Here is a 20,064-nt window from a genome sequence, read left to right as displayed (position 1 = left end):
TCCTTAAAAAGTGCTTCTGTTTGTAACTCCAAGTTTATGTCTTAAACAAAATTGTTCAAAACTGTATTCTCTGTCCTAAAGTGAGTATAGCATCCTTTTTAGTCTGTTTTGCAGGTGTGGAGGGGAGAAGAAGTGGTAGCTACCATTACCAGGCATGATACTGGGTGGTTCTTCTGTGTCATTTATCATTGCAGTAATCATATGAGGTATTACCCTTGTTTAATGGAGAAACTGAGGCTCAAGGAAGTTGCTGGCCCAAGTCCATGCAGTTAGTAAGTGGCAGAGCTGGATTTTAATCTAGTTTCTACCAGATGCCATTAATATGGATGGATGAATGGATAGTTATTCCACATTCATGTTTAAAGAAGCATTTTACATATTGCTAATTCTCTTTATAAAACTGATACATATGAACTTATTGGGTTCATAGTCTATTATATATACTGTCAAGGGGAAAAAAGTTATTTTACATATGTAGTTTAAGGTATATAAAACCTCTTATTAATAACTGGAAATGACTTTTGTTCTTGATTAGGTGTCTGTCCCTAAAGAACTGGTGGCACTTATGAGTGCCATTCGTGATGGAGAAGCACCTGACCCAGAAGACTCGAGAAGGAAAATATACAGATTCAGCCAGAAAGTAAGATCTTGGGGTCAAAATTTTTGTGTTAGTTGGTGATGAGCTACAAATAGCTTTTACCCATTGAGACAGCAAAATTGCTCTTGAATTTAGAAATTGAGAATTTCAGAATTAGAGAGCAGCTTATGTTATTTTGTTTCCTTTGCTTCTTTTTCTTTTTTGCTTTTAAAATATTTTGTACTACTTAAGGTGTTGTATTGAAGAAAGAGGTTGCTGGATAGGGACAGTAGTGGGTGCACCTGATCCCATTTTCCCTCATTCTAGACAGTAACAGGTTTCCTGTTCCTTTAAGTCACACTTTCGCCTGCCCTAATAGGGGCCAGCGTGCCACTTGTGGTTGTTGAGTGTGTGCAAATGGAAATGCTGTCTTAGACCAAAAGAGCACTCAGTTATAGTCACCAAAATTCCTATGTAGCTGGTAATTTAACTTGTATCTTTGACCTTCCAAGAACTGTCTGTATGTGTGTGTGTGTGTATCAAATATACCAGCAGTGGTTTCAAAATGGGAATTAAAAAAAAAATCATGAGAATAGACCAAAGAACCTAAAAGCACAGTTGCTTTCTTGCAGGCTAACTTTTGAGAAATGCTTAAAATGTACCTTGTAATACTATGTGCAATCAGGTTTTAACATTTCAGCTTTCCTTCCTAATGGAATAAAAGGGAAATTGACATTTTGAAATGTTCTACATTATAGTTTTGAACTGTTTGACCCCCTAAAAATGAGAACTATTTAAGAAGCTTAAAAATAAAGTAATCCATACTATTCTAATGTTGGAGATTTTGAAAGGGAATTTGCTTACTTTTAAACACAAATTGTCTCACTCTAACATCTTTAAACACTGACTGAAGCACCTGGTGTATGTTTTGTTCTCCCCTTTAGGTTCCGATCCCCTGCTACTTGATTGCTTTAGTTGTTGGAGCTTTAGAAAGCAGGTGAGCTTTTGAACAATTTTGAGGTTTATGAAAAAATTAAACCTTAGGCATCTTGAACCTCTGTCAGGTGTAATTGTTAGGTCATTTATGTATTTCTCAAGATATCAAGCTGACAGCACTAGAAAAATTCAAATCCAATTATAAAGTGTTAAGTAACAATTTTAAATTTAACAGTCTTTACCAGTAACTGCTTAGGTTTCCCAAGTATTACAGAATGAGCATGCCCTGACCTTTGGTTAGATATCTGGATTCTAATAAAAGTTTGAACAAGTTGCTTCTTATAACCTGCATTTCCTCATCCTTGAAATTATGTATCCCTTTCTTGCGTCAGGGTAGTTGTGTGAAACAAATGAGATAAAATATTTTCAAGCACTTGGAAGCCTATAAATATTATACAAATGTAAGATGTTTCATTAAAATTTTACAATAGTTGGAGTGCCCTTTCTTATTTTTTGCTTGTTCTTATTTCTAAACAACTGAAAATTAAGAATGTCTATAGTAATCACATTCTTTAAATTGCCAGAAACATGGCCATGAACAAGAAGTCAGATGAACAAAAATTCCAATTCTGGCACCAGCAGTTACTATCTAAGCCCCTGGGCAACTCATCATGAGTTTTATTTTCATCTAAAAAGTAGAAATTAATGTCAAAGGATTTTGGTGAGGATTAACAGAGCTAACGCATGTAAAGCTCCTTGTCTGCAGATGGCCCTACCTGACTACGTGGTTACTTGGACTGCCACAGAGTTGACACCGGAAGGCTTTGTCACACGCCGTCACCAGTGCTTTGTCCCATGGAGTCTTTAGGACTCTGGGGGCTAGGCAGAATTATTTTTTCTCATTTTACCAGTAAAGAAACTGATGCCCAGTGAGTTTCAGTAACTGGCTGAGAGTTACACAGCCAGGAAATGTCAGAGCCAGGACCCTATCTAGGCCATCTGGCTTCAGAGTCCACTCAGCGATGATCTGCCCTGTCCAGCAGGCACACACAGCTTCAGGTGAAATACACACTGGATTTCTAAAGACTTAGCATGAAAAAAATAGTATGAAGTACATTAATAATCTTTGATGTTGATTTCATGTTGAAATGATAATATTTTGGAATATATTGGATTTAAAAATAAGGAAAATTTCTTCTGCTTCCTTTTGCTTTTTTTTTTAATGTGGCTACTAGACAATTTAAAATTACATATGTGGCTTGCATTTGTGGCTCATTAAATTTATGCTGGATACACTGGTTACCATTTCTACTTAGTGTGGTCTAAGCAACAGTAGCTTTGGCACCACCTGGGAGCTGTTTAGAAATGCAAATTCTCGGGTACTATTCCAGACCTATTAAGTCAAAATTTGTGTTTGAACAAGCTCTCCAGATAATTTCTATGCACATTAAAGTTTGAGAGGCATTGTTTTATTAGAGTCCACTGCCTCTCTGGGGCAGGATACCATGGCAAGGTCTTGTTTGGGGTTTAGTTTAACTATAAGTTTTTAAGATGAAACCTAAGAGAAAAAATATTTTTGAGTTCTAGCCCTATACAAATGATACATAGTTCTATTTCTTTTTCCTTTTTTTTAATTGTCATTAAAAGAAACCCCAAAATTTGCCATCTTAACCATTTTTAAATGTACAGTTCAGGAGTCAATAGTGTTAAGTAGAATTCACTTTGCTGTAAAACAGATCTCCAGAACTTTCGCATCTTAAAGAACTGAAATGCTATATCCTTTAAACAACAAATCGCATGTCCGCCTTCCTCCAGCCCCTAATAACTACCATTCTACTTTCTGATTCTATGAATTTGACCACCTTAGATATCTCATACATGGAATCATAAAGTATTTGTCCTTTTGTGACTGGCTTATTTCACTTAGCACATGTCCTCAGGGCTCATCCATGTTGTAGCATGTGACAGGATTTCCTCCTTTTTCTAGTTGTGTCTTCTTATTTGAGTGTTCAACCTTTAAGTATATAACAAAGTTTGTATCCATCCCTGTTCTAGAATAATCTCTTACTGAGCCATGACTGGGTTCTATAGTGTGAGATTGAGGGAGGAAACTGGATCTCCAGAGGTCTTGCCAGAGCTCATAGCTAACCTTGGGGCACTGTAGTCTCAGTTTTCATTTGACCCAGACTGTGCCTCCTTAGAGAGCTGCATATTTATTGCTGCATATGCAATAGCAGGTCTGTATCTCAGAGAAGCCATTTAACCTCACCTTGTTCCCATAAGCACCTGGAAGATAACACTCCCACAGTAAGGATTTGTGTACAGTACTTTAAATTTTCCTAGAACCAAATGAATAATTTGCCTTGAGTTTTGTTTTTATTAAACTTTTTTAATTTTGCAGGCAGATTGGCCCGAGAACATTAGTATGGTCTGAGAAAGAGCAGGTGGAAAAATCTGCTTATGAATTTTCTGAGGTTGGTCATATAGTTACTTTATTTAATAAATGTGGCAGACAACAGATTTAAGATTTTTAGTATGAAATGTGATGGTTTTAAGTAATGGGGTAGAAAAATAAATTTTATATAAATTTATAGTTGATACTTTATATCATTTCAAATAAGCATCATTAACCCAAAGCCTTCATAGAAAGCAATATATACTTTTAAAAAATATATTATGATAATGATTAATACATATAAATATATATGCTTTAATTTTCCAGACTGAATCTATGCTTAAAATTGCAGAAGATCTGGGAGGCCCATACGTATGGGGGCAGTATGACCTACTGGTCCTGCCGCCATCCTTCCCTTACGGTGGCATGGAAAATCCTTGCCTCACTTTTGTAACTCCTACTCTGCTGGTAAGTGTAAATATTTCTTCATTTGAAATTGAGTTCTCCTCAAACATAAACCTAGGTATGAAGAACCTTAGCTCCATAATAATATTTTTTTTAAGTATTTTATTTATATAACCCTGGTCTGATTATATTGCTCATTGTGGTTATTATTATCATCTCATTTTTCAAAAGAAAATAATTTGGCCTTTTGGGAGAAAAGAATATTATGTTTGAGATGTTTTGGAATGTTGTGGGGGAAGGGGTGGTGGAAAACGATGATTGATGAATTACGTGTCCAAAGAAACTGTATCATTTACACGTGGCAGATAGGTACTGGTTAAAAAAAAAAAAAGAAAGGGACTCAAGTTTACCATGTATAGGAAAGGATTAGGCCAAAGTACAGAGCTGTATTTGATATGCTTTTGTAAGGTACCTTACTTAAATCCTTCCTAAAACCAAGTGAGTAATGGATTAGCAACTAAATAAATAAAACACCATACGAAACATAGGACACTACAAACTTTTCTTAAATACACTGTGGGTAATAAAGGAAAAATAAAAGTATATAAGGGCAAATAAGAGCAGATGTAAAAATAGAAGTAGGAGAAATGTTTCCTGGAAGTAAATTAAAGACAAGTATACAGCCTCCTAGTAGTGGAAAAATACCCAACATTAGGGACAGAAAAAATTATGCTTTAGTCCTGCAGTCTTTTGTTTTATTTTCTCAGTACATGTTACTCTTTGGAGTGCTGTAGTAGAAATATAGTGGACCATTAATGCCAGAACACTACGTTTTGATATAAGTGGTCTTTTAAATATAGTGTATAATTTGATTACTGAAATTCTAAGGCAGTTTTCTTCTTTCTTAGGCAGGTGACAAGTCACTCTCGAATGTAAGTTAAAATTTATTATCAAATGTATTATAAATTTATAAAATTATGATTATTATGATCATAAATTATAAAATTTAATATCTTACCCTCAATAAATATTAAGTCAACTGACTTAAATATCCTTTGTGTTATGTTAGAGATATAAAAGATAACTTGGGATTCTTATTGCAAGACATTATTACACTAACAATTTAACAGATTTAAGAACATTTAATGGTGTGATCTCTTCACATGCCTGTGAAATATTTTATAATGAAGTGATGTATCCATGTAATATATTCTAAATAATTTTATTTGGAGAATTATAAAATTCTATGCTATACTTTGTCTTTGGCTAAATTCTGATTTTTTTTCTGAACTAATTCCCTGAATGTCTAGTTAATGTTTAAAAATGTTAAACAGCATAGAATTCAAATAACTAGAATGTTACATAATGATTATTTTAGATGAAAGTAATCAATTTTACTACTAATCACTTCCATTGTTTCCTTTAGGTTATTGCACATGAAATATCTCATAGTTGGACAGGAAATCTAGTGACCAACAAAACTTGGGATCACTTTTGGTAAGGTTTTTTTAATTATTATTTATTTCTTGGTTCTTGTTACTAATTTTTTTCCCTGCCTCCCACCACTCTGAATTGCTTTGTGTATACATCTTTTTTTCTTTATTAGTACTTCTTTGGAAGAGAGGGTTTTTTCTTTTTTTAATACTGTAATGTTTGTCTCAGTATTAGGTAGGAGTTTTCAGCTTATGACTGTTACTTTGTTGCTGGTATGGTCACATTTTAATACATGGACACATAAAACTAGAACCATGGCTTACTTTTCCCTGCTGTCATCTGCAGAGCTGGGCTTCCCTTTATTCTGAATTGAATGCAGAGAAGACACAGAGGTGTCTACTTAGACTGTAGTGGTCATGCTTTATAATTGTTTTACTCTATAGAAAAGCCCAAAAGGAAAATCTTGGTGATTAAAATGCCATTTCCTCTCAGTTTTAGTATTTTTATTTGTTTTCAGGTTAAATGAAGGACATACTGTGTACCTGGAACGCCACATTTGTGGGCGACTGTTTGGTGAAAAGTTCAGACACTTTCATGCTCTAGGAGGATGGGGAGAGCTACAGAATTCGGTAAATGAGTTATACTTTTAAAAGGATTTGTCCATAATTGTATAGGTATTGAAAAATTCAGTTTGTAAAGCATCTTCACTAAGTAGCAACAAGAAAGTCATTTTCTTTTTCTTAAGGTATCATTGATACACATTCCTATGAGGGTTACACAAGAAAAACAATGTGGTTGCTACATTCACCCATATTATCGAGTCCCCCCCATACCCCATTGCAGTCAGAGTCCATCAGTGTAGTAAGATCCCATATAGTCACTATTTGTCTTCTCTGTGCTACACTGACTTCACCATGACCCCCCACACACACCATGTGAACTAATCATGATACCCCTCAATCCCCTTTTCCCACCCTCCTGCACCCTTCACCTTTGGTAACCACTAGTCCATTCTTGGAGTCTGTGAGTCTGCTGCTGTTTTGTTCCTCCAGTTTTACTTCATCATTATACTCCACAAATGAGGGAAATCATTTGGTACTTGTCTTGCTCTGTCTGGCTTATTTCACTGAACATAACACCCTCCAGCTCCATTCATGCTGTTGCAAATGGTAGGATTTGTTTTCTTCTTACGCTGAATGATATTCCATGTGTACATGTACCACATCATCTTTATCCATTCATCTACTGATGGGCACTTAGGTTCTCCCATATCTTGGCTATTGTAAATAGTGCTGTGATAAACATAGGGGTGCATCTGTCTTTTTGAATCTGGGATCTTGTTCTCTTTGGGTAAATTCCTAGGAGTGGAATTCTTGGGTCAAATGGTATTTCTATTTTTAGTTTTTTGAGGAACCTCCCTATTGCTTTTCACAATGATTGAACTGGTTTACATCCCCACCAGCAGTGTAGGAGGGTTCCCCTTACTCCGCATCCTCGCCAGCATTTGTTGTTCCTAGTCTTTTGGATGTTGGGCATCCTAACTGGTGTGAGGTGATATCTCACTGTGGTTTTAATTTGCATTTCACTGATAATTAGCAATGTGGAGCATCTTTTCATGTGCCTGTTGGCCATCTGAATTTCTTCTTTGGAGAAATTCCCATTTTCTAATCAGGTTATTTGCTTTTTGTGTGTTGAGGCATGTGAGTTCTTTATACATTTTGGATGTTAACCCCTTGTGGGATAAGTTGTTTAAAAATATATTCTCCCATACTGTAGGATGCCTTTTTTTAATGCTGATGGTGTCCTTTGCTGAATAGAAGCTTTTTAGCTTGATAGAGTCCGACTTGTTCATTTTTGCTTTTGTTTCCCTTGCCTGAGGGGATGTATTTAGGAAAAAGTTGCTCATGTTTATATTCAAGAGATTTTTGCCTATGTTGTCTTCTAAGAGTTTTATGGTTTCATTACTTACATTCAGGTCTTTGATCCATTTTGACTTTACTTTTGTGTATGGGGTTAGACAATAATCCAGTTTCATTCTCTTGCATGTAGCTGTCAGTTTTTCCAACACAAGTTGTTGAAGAGGCTGTCATTTCCCCATTGTATATCCATGGCTCCTTTATCATATGTTAATTGACCATATATGCTTAGGTTTATTTCTGGGCTCTCTAGTCTGTTCCATTGGTCTATGGGTCTGTTCTTGGGACAGTACCAAATTGTCTTGATTACTGTGGCTTTGTAGTAGAGCTTGAAGTTGGGGAGCATAATCCCCCCAGCTTTATTTTTCCTTCTCAGAATTGCTATGGCTATTCGGGGTCTTTTGTGGTTCCATATGAATTTTAGAACATTTCTTCTAGTTCAGTGAAGAATGCTGTTGGTATTTTGATAGGGATTGCATTGAATCTGTAGATTGCTTTAGGCAGGATGGCCATTTTGACAATATTAATTCTTCCTATTCATGAGCACAGGATGTATTTCCACTTTTGGTATCTTCTTTAATTTCTCTCATGAGTGTCCTGTAGTTTTCAGTATATAAGTCTTTCACTTCCTTCGATAAGTTTATTCCTAGGTATTTTATTCTTTTTGATGCAATTGTGAATGGTATTGTTTTCCTAATTTCTTTCTGCTAGTTCATCATTAGTGTATAGAAATGCAACAGATTTCTGTGCATTAATTTTGTATTCTGCAGCTTTGCTGAATTCAGATATTAGATCTAGTAGTTTTGGAGTGGATTCTTTAGGGTTTTTTATGTACAATATCATGTCATCTGCAAACAGGGACAGTTTCACTTCTTCCTTGCCAATCTGGATGCCTTTTATCTCTTTGTGTTGTCTGATTGCCATGCCTAGGACCTCCAGAACTATGTTGAATTAAAATGGTGAGAGTGGGCACCCTTGTCTTGTTCCCTATCTTAAAGGAAAAGCTTTCAGCTTCTCGCTGTTAAGTATGGTGTTTACGGTGGGTTTGTCATATATGGACTTTATTATGTTGACGTACTTGCCCTCTAAACCCATTTTGTTGAGAGTTTTTATCATGATGGATGTTGAATTTTGTCAAATGCTTTTTCAGCATCTATGGAGATGATCATATGATTTTTGTCCTTTTTTGTTTATGTGGTGGATGATGTTTATGGATTTTCAAATGTTGTACTATCCTTGCATCCCTGGAATAAATCCTACTTGATCATGATGGATGATCTTTTTGATGTATTTTTGAATTTGGTTTGCTAATATTTTGTTGAGTATTTTTGTATCTGTGTTTATCAGGGATATTGGTCTGTAATTTTCTTTTTTTGTGATGATGTCTTTGCCTGATTTTGGTATTAGAGTGATGCTGGCCTCATAGAATGAGTTTGGAAGTATTCCTTCCCCTTCTACTTTTTGGAAAACTATAAGGAAGATGGGTATTACATCTTCACTAAATGTTTGGTAAAATTCAGCAGTGAAGCTATCTGGTTCATGTTCTTACGTAGTTTTTTGATTACCAATTCAGTTTTGTTGCTGATAATTGGTCTGTATGATTTGTTTCTTCCTGGGTCAGCCTTGGAAGATTGTATTTTTCTAGAAAGTTGTCCATTTCTTCTAGGTTATCCAGTTTGTTAGCATATAGTTTTTCATAATATTCTCTAATAATTCTTTGTATTTCTGTGGTGTCCGTAGTGATTTTTCCTTTCTCATTTCTGATTCTGTTTATGTGTGTAGACTCTCTTTTTTTCTTGATAAGTCTGGCTAGGGGTTTATCTATTTTGTTAATTTTCTTAAAGATCCAGCTCTTGCTTTCATTGATTCTTTCTACTGTTTTATTCTACTCAATTTTATTTCTTTATGCTCTAATATTTATTATGTCCTTCCTTCTACTGACTTTGGGCCTCATTTGTTCTTCTTTTTCTGTTTTCATTAATTGTGAGTTTAGACTGTTGATATGGGATTGTTTTTCTTTCCTGAGGTAGGCCTATATTGCAATAGCATGGCCTTCACTGCATCCTACAGAATTTGCAGTGTTGAATTATTGTTGTCTTTTGTCTCCATATATTGCTTGATCTCTGTTTTTATTTGGACATTGATCCATTGATTATTTAGGAGCAAGTTGTGAAACCTCCATGTGTTTTTGGGCTTTTTCATTTTCTTTGTGTAATTTATTTCTAGTTTCATACCTTTGTGGTTTGAGAAACTGGTTGGTACAATTTCAATCTTTTTAAATTTACTGAGGCTCTTTTTGTGGCCTAATATATGATCTGTTCTTGAAAATGTTCCATATGCAATTGAGAAGAATGTGTATACTGCTGCTTTTGGGTGGAGTGTTCTGTAGATGTCTGCTGGTCTAACTGTTCTAATGTGCTGTTCAGTGCCTTTGTCTCCTTGCTTATTTTCTGTCTGATTGATCTGTCCTTTGGAATGAGTGGTGTGTTGAAGTCTCCCAAAATGAATGCATTGCATTCTATTTCTCCCTTCAATTCTGTTTGTATTTGTTGGGTGATTATCAATAGGTATGTACTTACTGCCATTGTAGGCTTTAGATTCATGGTCACCAAAGGTTCAAGGGTAATTTCCTTACTATCTAAGTCTAATTTAACTCACTTACTATGCTGTTACAAACACAATCTAAAGGTTCTTTTTTTTTTCCCTCCTTTTTCTTCCTCCTCCATTCTTTATATATTAGGTATCATATTCTGTACTCTTTGTCTACCCCTTGACTAACTTTGGGGATAATTGATTTGATTTTACAACTGCATAGTAATTAATTGTTCTACTTTCTTTACTGTGGTTTTATTTCTTCTGATGATAGCTTTTTAGTCTTAACACTTCCATCTATAGCAGTCACTCCAAAATACACTGTAGAGGTTTTTTGTGGGAGGTAAAGTCTCTCAGTTTTTGCTTATCTGGAAATTGTTTAATCCTGCCTTCAAATTTAAATGATCATCTTGCTGGGTAGAGTATTCTTGGTTGGAGACCCTTCTGTTTCATTGCATTAAATATATCATGCCACTCCCTTCTGTCCTGTAATATTTATGTTGAGAAGTCTGATGATAGCCTCATGTGTTTTCCTTTTTGTCTCTGGCCGCTTTTAATATTCTGTCCTTATCCTGATCTTTGCCATTTTAATTATTATAGTCTTGGTGTTGTCTTCCTTGGGTCCCTTGTGTTGGGAGATGTGTGCACCTCCATGGCCTGAGAGACTATCTCCTTCCCCAGACTGGGGAAGTTTTCAGCAATTACCTCCTCAAAGAGACTTTCTATCCCTTTTTCTCTCTCTTCTTCTTCTGGTACCCCTTTTACACGAATATTGTTCCTTTTGGATTGGTCACACAGTTTTCTCAATATTCTTTCATTCCTAAAGATCCTTTTTTTCTATCTCTACCTCAGCTTCTTTGTATTCCTGTTGTCTAATTTCTCTTCCTTTTACCGTCTCTTCTACTACATTTAATCTGCTTTTATATCCCTCCATTGAATGTGTCATTTCAGATACTGCATTCCTTATGATTGAATCTTGGTCCTGAATTCTATCCTGAGTTCTTGAATATTTTTCTGTATCTTCATGAGCATGTTTATTATTTTGATTTTGAAATCTCTTTCAGGAAGATTGATGCATTCAGTTTCATTTGGTTCTTTCTCTGGTTTTTGTGGGATTTTGGTTTGAACCAGTTTCCTTTAATGTTTCATATTTGTGTGAAACACATGTGGCGCCCTCTACTTCCCAGAGGCTCTAGTCTCTGGAGCTGCTCAGACCCTAGAGCAATGTCGCTGGTCACAGGGGAGCGGTGCTGGTTCCTGTGGGGAGGAAAGAGCTTTTACCTGCCTCCTGGCTGCTGTACATGTCTCCAACCAGTGGTCTAGCACACAGGTGTAAGGTTCTTTACTTTGAGTTTGTAGCTGCCCTAGGTGAGGCCTCCTTCTGGCTGTCCTGATGCCAGGGTAGGGAGCGGCCGGTTTGGAAGTCGGTGCCGGACAGGAGGAAGGCGCAGCAGGCTGCATATCACAGTGGGGGGCCTCGGAGCTGTGTAACCAGCCAGGAGGATGGAGTGCCTGAATCTCCTAAAAGTTCCCAACCTGTTAGGCAGAGTGTGCCTGAACAATTTTGTCCACCGGTTCTTTCTCCTGAGCATCAAGCTCTATGCAATTCTTGCCCCTTTAGCAGCCCTCTTGCTGTTAGGAAGTTTCTCAGACTGCCTGCCTTTCTTTTGTCTCAAAGCAGCTGGATGTGGATCCCTATTTTCCACAAGTAGCTGGAATCTCAGTCTCTCCAAGTATTTCGCCTGTCTTAGCTTTCCAACCCCACTGATCTCCAGAGCACCATGCAATGTAGTTTCGTGCTCCCAGAGCAGATCTCCAGGGCTGGGTGTTCAGAAGTCCAAGGCTTCCACCCACTCCCTGCTCCATTTCTCTTCCTCCCACCAGTGAGCTGGGGTTGGAGAAGGGCTTGGGTCCCACCAGATCATGCTTTGGTATGTTACCCTGTTCCGTGAGGCCTGCTCCTTTCTCCAGGTGTATGCAGTCTGGTGCAGCCTTCCTTCCTGTTGCTTCTTTAGGATTACTTTTATTCACTATATTTTCGTATTATATGTGGTTTAGGGAGGAGGCTCTGTCTCACCTCACGCTGCCGTTTTTAATCCTCTAAAGAAAGTCATTTGTATAGTATGGAAAATCAAGTATATGTGGGCATAATACCGTACTGATACATGGTAATCATTATCCTGTGTAAGGTCATGTTCATGACCATAGGATCTCATTGAGCTATGCAATTAATATAGTCAATTTGAATTTTATTTGGTAGATTTATGTCATTTTGAAGTGCTATATCCAGAAAGCTGGATTTGCTGACCAGGGTTTGAAACATTTTTCTAGTCTTTCACAAGAATAAAGCCTACTCTTATTATGATTAGCACACATAATCTGGGTGGGTCCTGGGGAAGGCAGTATAAAGCATGGAGAAGACAAGTAGTGATTCTATAGCATCTTACTGTGCTGATGGACAGTGACTGCAATGGGGTGCCCAGCAGACTTGATAATATGGGTGAATGTTGTGACCACAATGTTGCTCATGTGAACCCTTCGTAAGATTGTGTATCAGTGATACCTTAATAAAAAATAAAAATAAAAAGAATAAAGCCTGTCTTGAGCAAGAGATATCACAAAGCATTACACAAGTAGCCATTCCAGAAATTTATTCTAACATGTCCTGCAATTTCTAGTCTCTCAGGTTATGTTCTAGACTCCCCTAGAGTTATGCCCTGGGTGAATACTTCCTTATTAACTTGTTTGCTGGTAATCAGTCTATATACTTGAACATTCATCTAATGCTGTGTTTGCAGATGAAGACTTTTGGGGATACACATCCTTTCACCAAACTTGTGGTTGATCTGACAAATGTAGACCCTGACATAGCATATTCTTCAGTTCCCTATGAAAAGGGCTTTGCTTTACTCTTTTACCTTGAACAACTTCTTGGAGGACCAGGCAAGTACTTGGCATTTTCTGATTTTTTTTTAGGGTAATGTTAAAAATAAGAGAGAATTTTTAACTGTTGCTTTTACTCCATTTAATTCTTCCAGTTCATAGTTCATTCTCTCTGTAGCTGTTCAAGAAATCTGTATCATTTTTCTAATGTTACCTCTCTACTTAATACTTTGACTAACTGCTGAGTTGTAAATTGTTCTGCTTCACTTAAAAAAAATTCATGAGTATTTTAAAAATGAGGAAAATAGTATGTACTCATTGAAAGTTGTGAGGTATATACTATGTATTTATTCTACATGTTTTTTTTAATCCTGCAGTATTTCAGATAGCCTATGTCAGAACTTACAAATAAATCTATCTTATGTTTTTCATTGCCATCACAGCATTTCATTATATGGATGTACATGAGTTTTTATAACCTGCCTTTGTTGGTAGGTGTTTAGGTGTTCTTTTCTGACTTTGAAAGCCCTCCCACACCTGTACCCATTCTGCCTGCAAATCTTACTTTCCTGCTTAATAGTCACACTAGGGTCCTTGCTTTCAGAACTTGTGTTGTAGATTCCTTTTCTGTGTCTGCATTGTGTCACTTCATTGTGTCATCCCCTTACCTGTAAATAGGATTTATTTTCTCCTTCCACCAAATTACATATATTCTTCAAAGCCTAACTAGTGTCTTGCCCTTTTTTTTAAACATTCTTTCACTCTTAACACACTCACTGGTTTCCCTAATCTCTGAAAGTTCTTTATTTTCATGGTTAGTAGTACAATGGCAAGCACCAAGAAAAAGTTAAATCATTACCGTTACTTCTCTTTTTTCTTTCCTTTCCTTTTTTTTTTTTTTTTTCAACTCTTAGAGGTTTTCCTAGGATTCCTGAAGGCCTATGTTGAGAAATTTTCCTATAAGAGCATAACCACTGATGACTGGAAGGATTTCCTGTATTCCCACTTTAAAGATAAGGTTGGCCTTCAGAAGCTTTCTTATTTTTCATGCCAAATACATCTTTATTTAATGGCTATTTGGTAGGCTGATTTGAATTCCTTAAGGGTAGTAATGGTTTAGAGTTTAAGATTCAACCTTTCATTATATTTTCTATTTAAAATGTGATCTCAACAACATGAACTAATGTGTAGGATATTCCTATTTCAGAGAGATCATTAGTGTGTTCCAGAAATTTATTTTTGTATGTACTTAATTTTTCTATTTTAATTATTAAATAGAACACTACAAATTAATACAATTTTATTTTTGCAAAGAGACTTAGAAATTGTCTCAACATGTCAGTGTAGACAAAATTACAGATTTGAGGACCAGAAGTCTATTTCAGATTTTTTTCCCCAAAAAAAAGGTTGTTCTGTAGCAAACTGGGTGCTTTTACTGTTCACAGGTTGATATTCTCAATCAGGTTGACTGGAATGCCTGGCTCTACTCTCCTGGACTGCCCCCGGTAGACCTCAAGTCAGTACTTACATTAATGATTTCCTTCTCAGTCCTCCTAATGCCTAGAGTTCCTCAAAATAGCTGAAAGGGTTTTATGCCTCCCTTAAGCTGTTACTAGTTAGTGATGAGAGTAGACTTCTTAGATGAACCTTAATCCTGAAGTCAAAGAGTAATTCCCATGATACTATAAATTTTTTCAGTTCATTCCAAGTAATTGTTGAGTGTTTTCTTTCTGTACAAGGATGGTGAGAGAGAAGACGACTAAGATATTGCCCTTTCCTTTAAAACCTTTGCAATAAGAAAAATAACTTTTTCTAAGTATTGTGTTAATCATTATAACAGTGTTGTAACTTCTGGAGGTAGCAAATTAGGTTTAGCAAGATAAAGGGTCTTGCCTAGATTTGCACAGTAAGTAAGGAGAGTTGCGATTCAAACCCTGGTCATCTTAACCCCTCCAGGATACTGCTTTTTAAACTTAACACATTCCTCAAATCAGAAACCTGAACCCTGGCCTTCCAAGTACACTGGCTAAGTACTGCATCCAGCCAGGAACATGCTGTTCCCTCCACCTGGAGTACTCTACCCAGTTCATTCGAATCTCAGCTCTACAACCACTCCGTCATGGAAGAATTCCTTGGCCTCTCTGACCAGGTCAAGTTTCCCATTTAGGGTTTCTTGCTGCTGTGCATTGTCTCTTCACAGCTGTTGCCACGATAGTAATTTTACATTTATCTGTGTGATTATTAAAGTTTTCTCCTTCACACCTTTGGAGCAGGCCTCACATCTGGCTTTACCCTTTATTTCTCTTAGGACCTTGCCGTATTATTTATGGATTATGTATGGATTATTATTATTATTATGTATGAGTTACTTCCCCTCCCTAGGCTAATTCTCACCTAATTCTTTTCATTACAATGAGAAGGAAATGTCAGGGTACCAAGAAACAGGCTAGTCAAAGGGTTTTTTACTGTCCCTTATGAAACCAGAGCTAAGTAATTGTTCAGTGGAACGTATTTTCTGCTGAGCAGTCAAAGGCCTCTGATCCCATTTGATTTTGAGGGCAAACGAAAGGGTTTACCTGTGCTCCACAGCCGACTACTTCATAAAGATAAAATGGCAGCCACTTTAAAGGAACTTGCTGCTTTGGCCCCTTTATTATCTCACCTGAGTGAGGCACAGACTCTCTTGAAGTATGTTCAGTGGTCACTTCTAATCAAACTTACTTCATTCAGGCCCTAAGGGACAAGCAATCTTCTGTTCTCCAATAGAAACATTTCATGGCAAGCAAGCATGATTTATGGACACAGAGGGATATTTTATAAGAATTTTGCACAGTTTCTTCCATTGTTGCAAAACATGGTTTATTTTTTAAGTTGAGAACACAGAAATCATAGTGTAACTTGCTTTGCTTACTTAATGCTCAGAGTTTGTTGTTTCCCCTTTCTTCTGAAAAAAAAAAAAAAAGAGGAACAAAATCATTACATGATATTGGAGTTTCCCCAGGGTCCTGTGACACCATTATTTCTCCAGTGCCTGGAATGGCGCCTGTAGCACGGGTCCTCCCAGCTTTGTTGGGTGGTCAGACTGTTGGAACAATGGGAAGTAAAATCCAAAGGGCAAGGACTGTGGTGTGTATCGTATCACCCCAAGAGCCTAGAACTGTTTTTGCCTCACAGTAAACATTCACATGCTCAGTGGAGTCCCAGCTCCTTGTCAAGTACCCCCCTCCTTCAGCTTTACTTCTGAAGCGTGATGGTCTTTGCCAAGTTGTTTTAGCTTTCTCTGTGAAGGATAATCAGGTGTTTGTTTAATTTGGTATCCACTTGGACTTCAAGTTTTGAGATGATGCCAGTAATATTTAACTCAGTTAATATTTCCTATTTCATCACTCTGGAGTGCTTTATCTTTATTTAAAGAGAACTTTGAGTCTGTTCTGTAACTTCAAAATTGCATTTTTGCAAAAGCATGTGGATTTTATGAATTTAATGTCTATTATTTTTTCATCTTTGCAGTTATGATATGACTCTGACAAACGCTTGTATTGCCTTAAGTCAAAAATGGATTACTGTGAGTAGCAGTGTGTGATCTTTGGCTCATTTCTGAATAATGCAAATATGTCTGTACTCATGAAGGTGGTAGCAGGGACTGGTGTGGGGATAGTACTTTATTCACAAACTCATGTACTGGGAAGGGCTATTCATAAGTCAAGTCCAAAGTGATATTATACCAGCCCCCAATGTGTAAAGTTTAGTTTGAGGGGAAAACAAGTAGGTGTTTTATGGTATTGGTTCTGGATTTTCTTGCTTCGTTTTGATTCTTAAAAAAAGGCATGCAAAAATACTGCATTTTCCCTTTCTTCTTCCCTCATAAATCATTCATAATACACTACTTCACACAACCAGGTAAATCTAAGATGATCCTGGGTGAGCACTAATGCCAGCTGTTAAGGGTAGAATTGAGGCAGTTGTTCTCTATCTGGGTTACTGTTCACGTCTGTCAGACTTGCTCAAGAGAAGGCTCTTCATGTGTGCATTGAAATGTAACCTTAGAGAAGCTGGAATAAGATGCGCCCAGAAAGTTTTTTGAGGGAACATACCAGAAAATGTAGGAAAAGCCCTTGTAGGGGAGGAAAAATAATCTTCCCTCTGCCCTCTGAGTTCTTAGCTGAGACCCCTATAGTCAAAGATTAAGAGAAAAACAAATTTATTCACATGTGTATCTCCATGTATACATGAGACATACCCAGGGGAAAATGAGTGCTGTCCCTTATGAAACCAGAGCTAAGTAATTTTCTAGTGGAAGGTATTTTCTGCTGATCAGTCAAAGGCCTCTGATCCCATTTGGTTTTGAGGGCCAACGAAAGAGTTTACCTGTGCTCCACGGCCGTGGCTCAAATTCAGAATTATATTACTATTTTAATAGAGAAAGGGGAGAAGAGATGTAGGCCTCTTAGGGGAGAGTAAATGATTTTTAGGAAAGATGAATGGGCCCTTAGAAGAACAGCTGGGAGCTGTGGTCATTTGTGACGAAGTCTGTCTGGACAGGGAAACCTGTAGGTTCCCCTTCTATGGTCAGTCTTCCTTGGCTGATGAAACTCCTCAGCAAGGGACATTGAGCTCCTTTTGGAGGTTCTGTCTTTAGGCAGATAAGGGGAGTTCAGAAAAAGCCTCTCCCAGCATTTGCTATTTGTCACAGGCCTACAGTTCAAAATAATCAATATACAAAAGCAGCACTTTTAGAGTAGCCTATTTTGCTGCCTTTCTCCCATTATCTGCAGCAAATTTAGATGCTGCCTTTTGAAACATTTCTAAAGTTTATTCAACCAATATTCTTTAACATCCTTCTACATACAAAAAGCTATACCATGCACTATGAGAGTTAGAGATGGACATGCCTTCAAAGCAGGCATAGTTTAATTAAATAAACTAATTTCTACATAAATAACCCATGCTCAACAGTTAGTGATGAGGAGCATGAAAAAGATACAGAAGTAGTAAGAAGTCAACAGAAGGAGCCAACACTCCCCCAGGGGGTGGGGCCGGGGACTGGCTGCAGCACCAAGGAGAGCTTTCTCTAGGAGAGGGTGTGTCAGCTGGGTTTGAATATGGTTTGGACCTGAATGAGGTCAAGGAGGACATTCTGGGTGGGAGGACAGTGTTTAAACCAAGGTTTTGAGTCCAAGCGGCAACAAAACCCAGAGCCTGCATGGAGAGGTGAGCTCAGCCTGGATAGAGCTTAAAGCCTGTTCTTCAGGTTCATCTCTCAGCCCAGCGCCCATCCTGACCTGGGCCTGTAGCCGTTCTGACTGACTGGCAGTTCCATGAGGGTGGTGGTATTCCACTCCTTCCCACCTTTCACAATGCTGCCTACCCTGCTAAGTAAGGCTTTCTTTCCTCACCTCCCACAGAATCCAACCTTTCTCTCCCCACCCCAGGCTAAGTAAGGCTTTCTTTCCTCACCTCCCATAGAATCCTATAAACAGCACTATGGTGTCATTGCTGGCTTTACTGGGCCATAATTAAAGTACTCTTATCAGATTGGAACCAGTCACCAGCTGAATCACCCAGTTAGTTAATTGAAAACACTGGCTAAGGCAAAAATGTCATAAAAACCAACCACGAGACATTTTAACTTAAAACATAATTTACTCAAAGTACAGGCCAAGGCTGTGTATCATCTGCATAAACTGCATTCATAATACACCTGTAACTGCCAGTTTTAGTTTCTTTAAGATGGAAATGGAATTTAAATATACTCACAAAGCAATCTGTGGATCCATCTAGATTTTTCCTATTGCTATGCTAATATTTTCCAAGGAACTTGTCTACAAATTCCACAGCAACCTTTTTTCTATGGCAATTTTTAAGTTAGTGTTTACTTGGTATTTCTAGAGCAATAAACTTAATAAACTTTCTTTTTCTTTCGGCTCTCCTCTTTCATCAACTTACCTAGTATTTAAGAAGATTTTGTAATTACAACTGACTAACACAGTTGGAAACAATTATAGCTGATTTGGTTAACACATAAGTCAACAGTTGGGATCAGAAAAGCACAGGCACTAGAGGGGTGGTCACTCATTCTGAGCGTCTTGCATGCCCTGGACGTCCATCAGTTCATTTTACAGGGGGAGTATATTGAGTATTTTTAGTGGAGCTCATTTAAGAAAGCATTTACTGTTTTGCTTATTTCTCTATTTCTTTCACCTGGCTATAAGCTCTGTTAGAGCAAGAATTGTTTTTATTTATCTCTATATCCCCCAGGGCCATCCACATTTATCACTGTTATCTAAATATCTGCATTAGTGGAAGGAAAACAAAGTTGGAGAGAGAAATTAGTTTCTTGTCATGGAGGATCTTGAATTATCAGGCTAAGGAATTTAAAATATAATCTGTAGGCAGCAGTGGATCCATAAAGGTTTTTGAATTGCAAACAAAATGATCAGAGTTGTATATTAAGACCATTAATCATGCAGTGTAATATATGGGATCGATTAAGATGGAAAAGTTCCAGTTAGAAGGCTAGTTAGGAAGGTATCAGTCATAGTTCAGGTGAGAAGTCTTCAGGAGTTTGAATTACAACAGTACAGGAAGAAATATTCATAGATTGAAAGATTTTTGAGGTTTAATTTTACAGCTAGTTAGGAAATTAGAAACTGATTATATGTGGAGAATAAGAAACAGGCATAGAAAGGTCCAGATTTGGGGGGAACCACCTACAGCCAAGAGAAGGAAGAAAAGCCAAATCAGGAAAATGAAATAACAAACCAAGGGAAAAGATACTGTAATTTAAAACAAAATATAGACATCTTTTTGGAGATTCTCATAACATAACAATATTAGAGTATTACTTTTTAGATCTAAGTTCAAGATTTTTTTTTTTTTTTGATGAAAATACAGTGTCTAAGCAGCTGCCTGTGCACATAGATACC

General features: G+C 37.2%; 1 protein-coding gene across 1 annotated transcript in view; it reads left to right on the top strand.

Moving 5' to 3' along the window:
- Positions 1–20,064, top strand: part of LTA4H (leukotriene A4 hydrolase) — a 46,415-nt gene that overhangs the window by 20,775 nt on the left and 5,576 nt on the right. Inside the window, exons 5-15 of the mRNA XM_017643443.3 lie at positions 536–640; positions 1,522–1,574; positions 3,915–3,987; positions 4,236–4,376; positions 5,222–5,245; positions 5,740–5,810; positions 6,265–6,376; positions 13,054–13,198; positions 14,053–14,156; positions 14,584–14,654; positions 16,649–16,703. Of these exons, the coding sequence (XP_017498932.1) occupies positions 536–640; positions 1,522–1,574; positions 3,915–3,987; positions 4,236–4,376; positions 5,222–5,245; positions 5,740–5,810; positions 6,265–6,376; positions 13,054–13,198; positions 14,053–14,156; positions 14,584–14,654; positions 16,649–16,703 (954 nt within the window). The remainder of the gene's footprint in view (positions 1–535; positions 641–1,521; positions 1,575–3,914; positions 3,988–4,235; positions 4,377–5,221; positions 5,246–5,739; positions 5,811–6,264; positions 6,377–13,053; positions 13,199–14,052; positions 14,157–14,583; positions 14,655–16,648; positions 16,704–20,064) is intronic.

Source organism: Manis javanica, chromosome 10 (genome assembly GCF_040802235.1).
Source record: "Manis javanica isolate MJ-LG chromosome 10, MJ_LKY, whole genome shotgun sequence".
Taxonomy (NCBI): domain Eukaryota; kingdom Metazoa; phylum Chordata; class Mammalia; order Pholidota; family Manidae; genus Manis; species Manis javanica.
The sequence above is the reverse complement of the archived record's forward strand: the minus strand, read 5'-3'. Positions and strand labels throughout refer to the sequence as shown.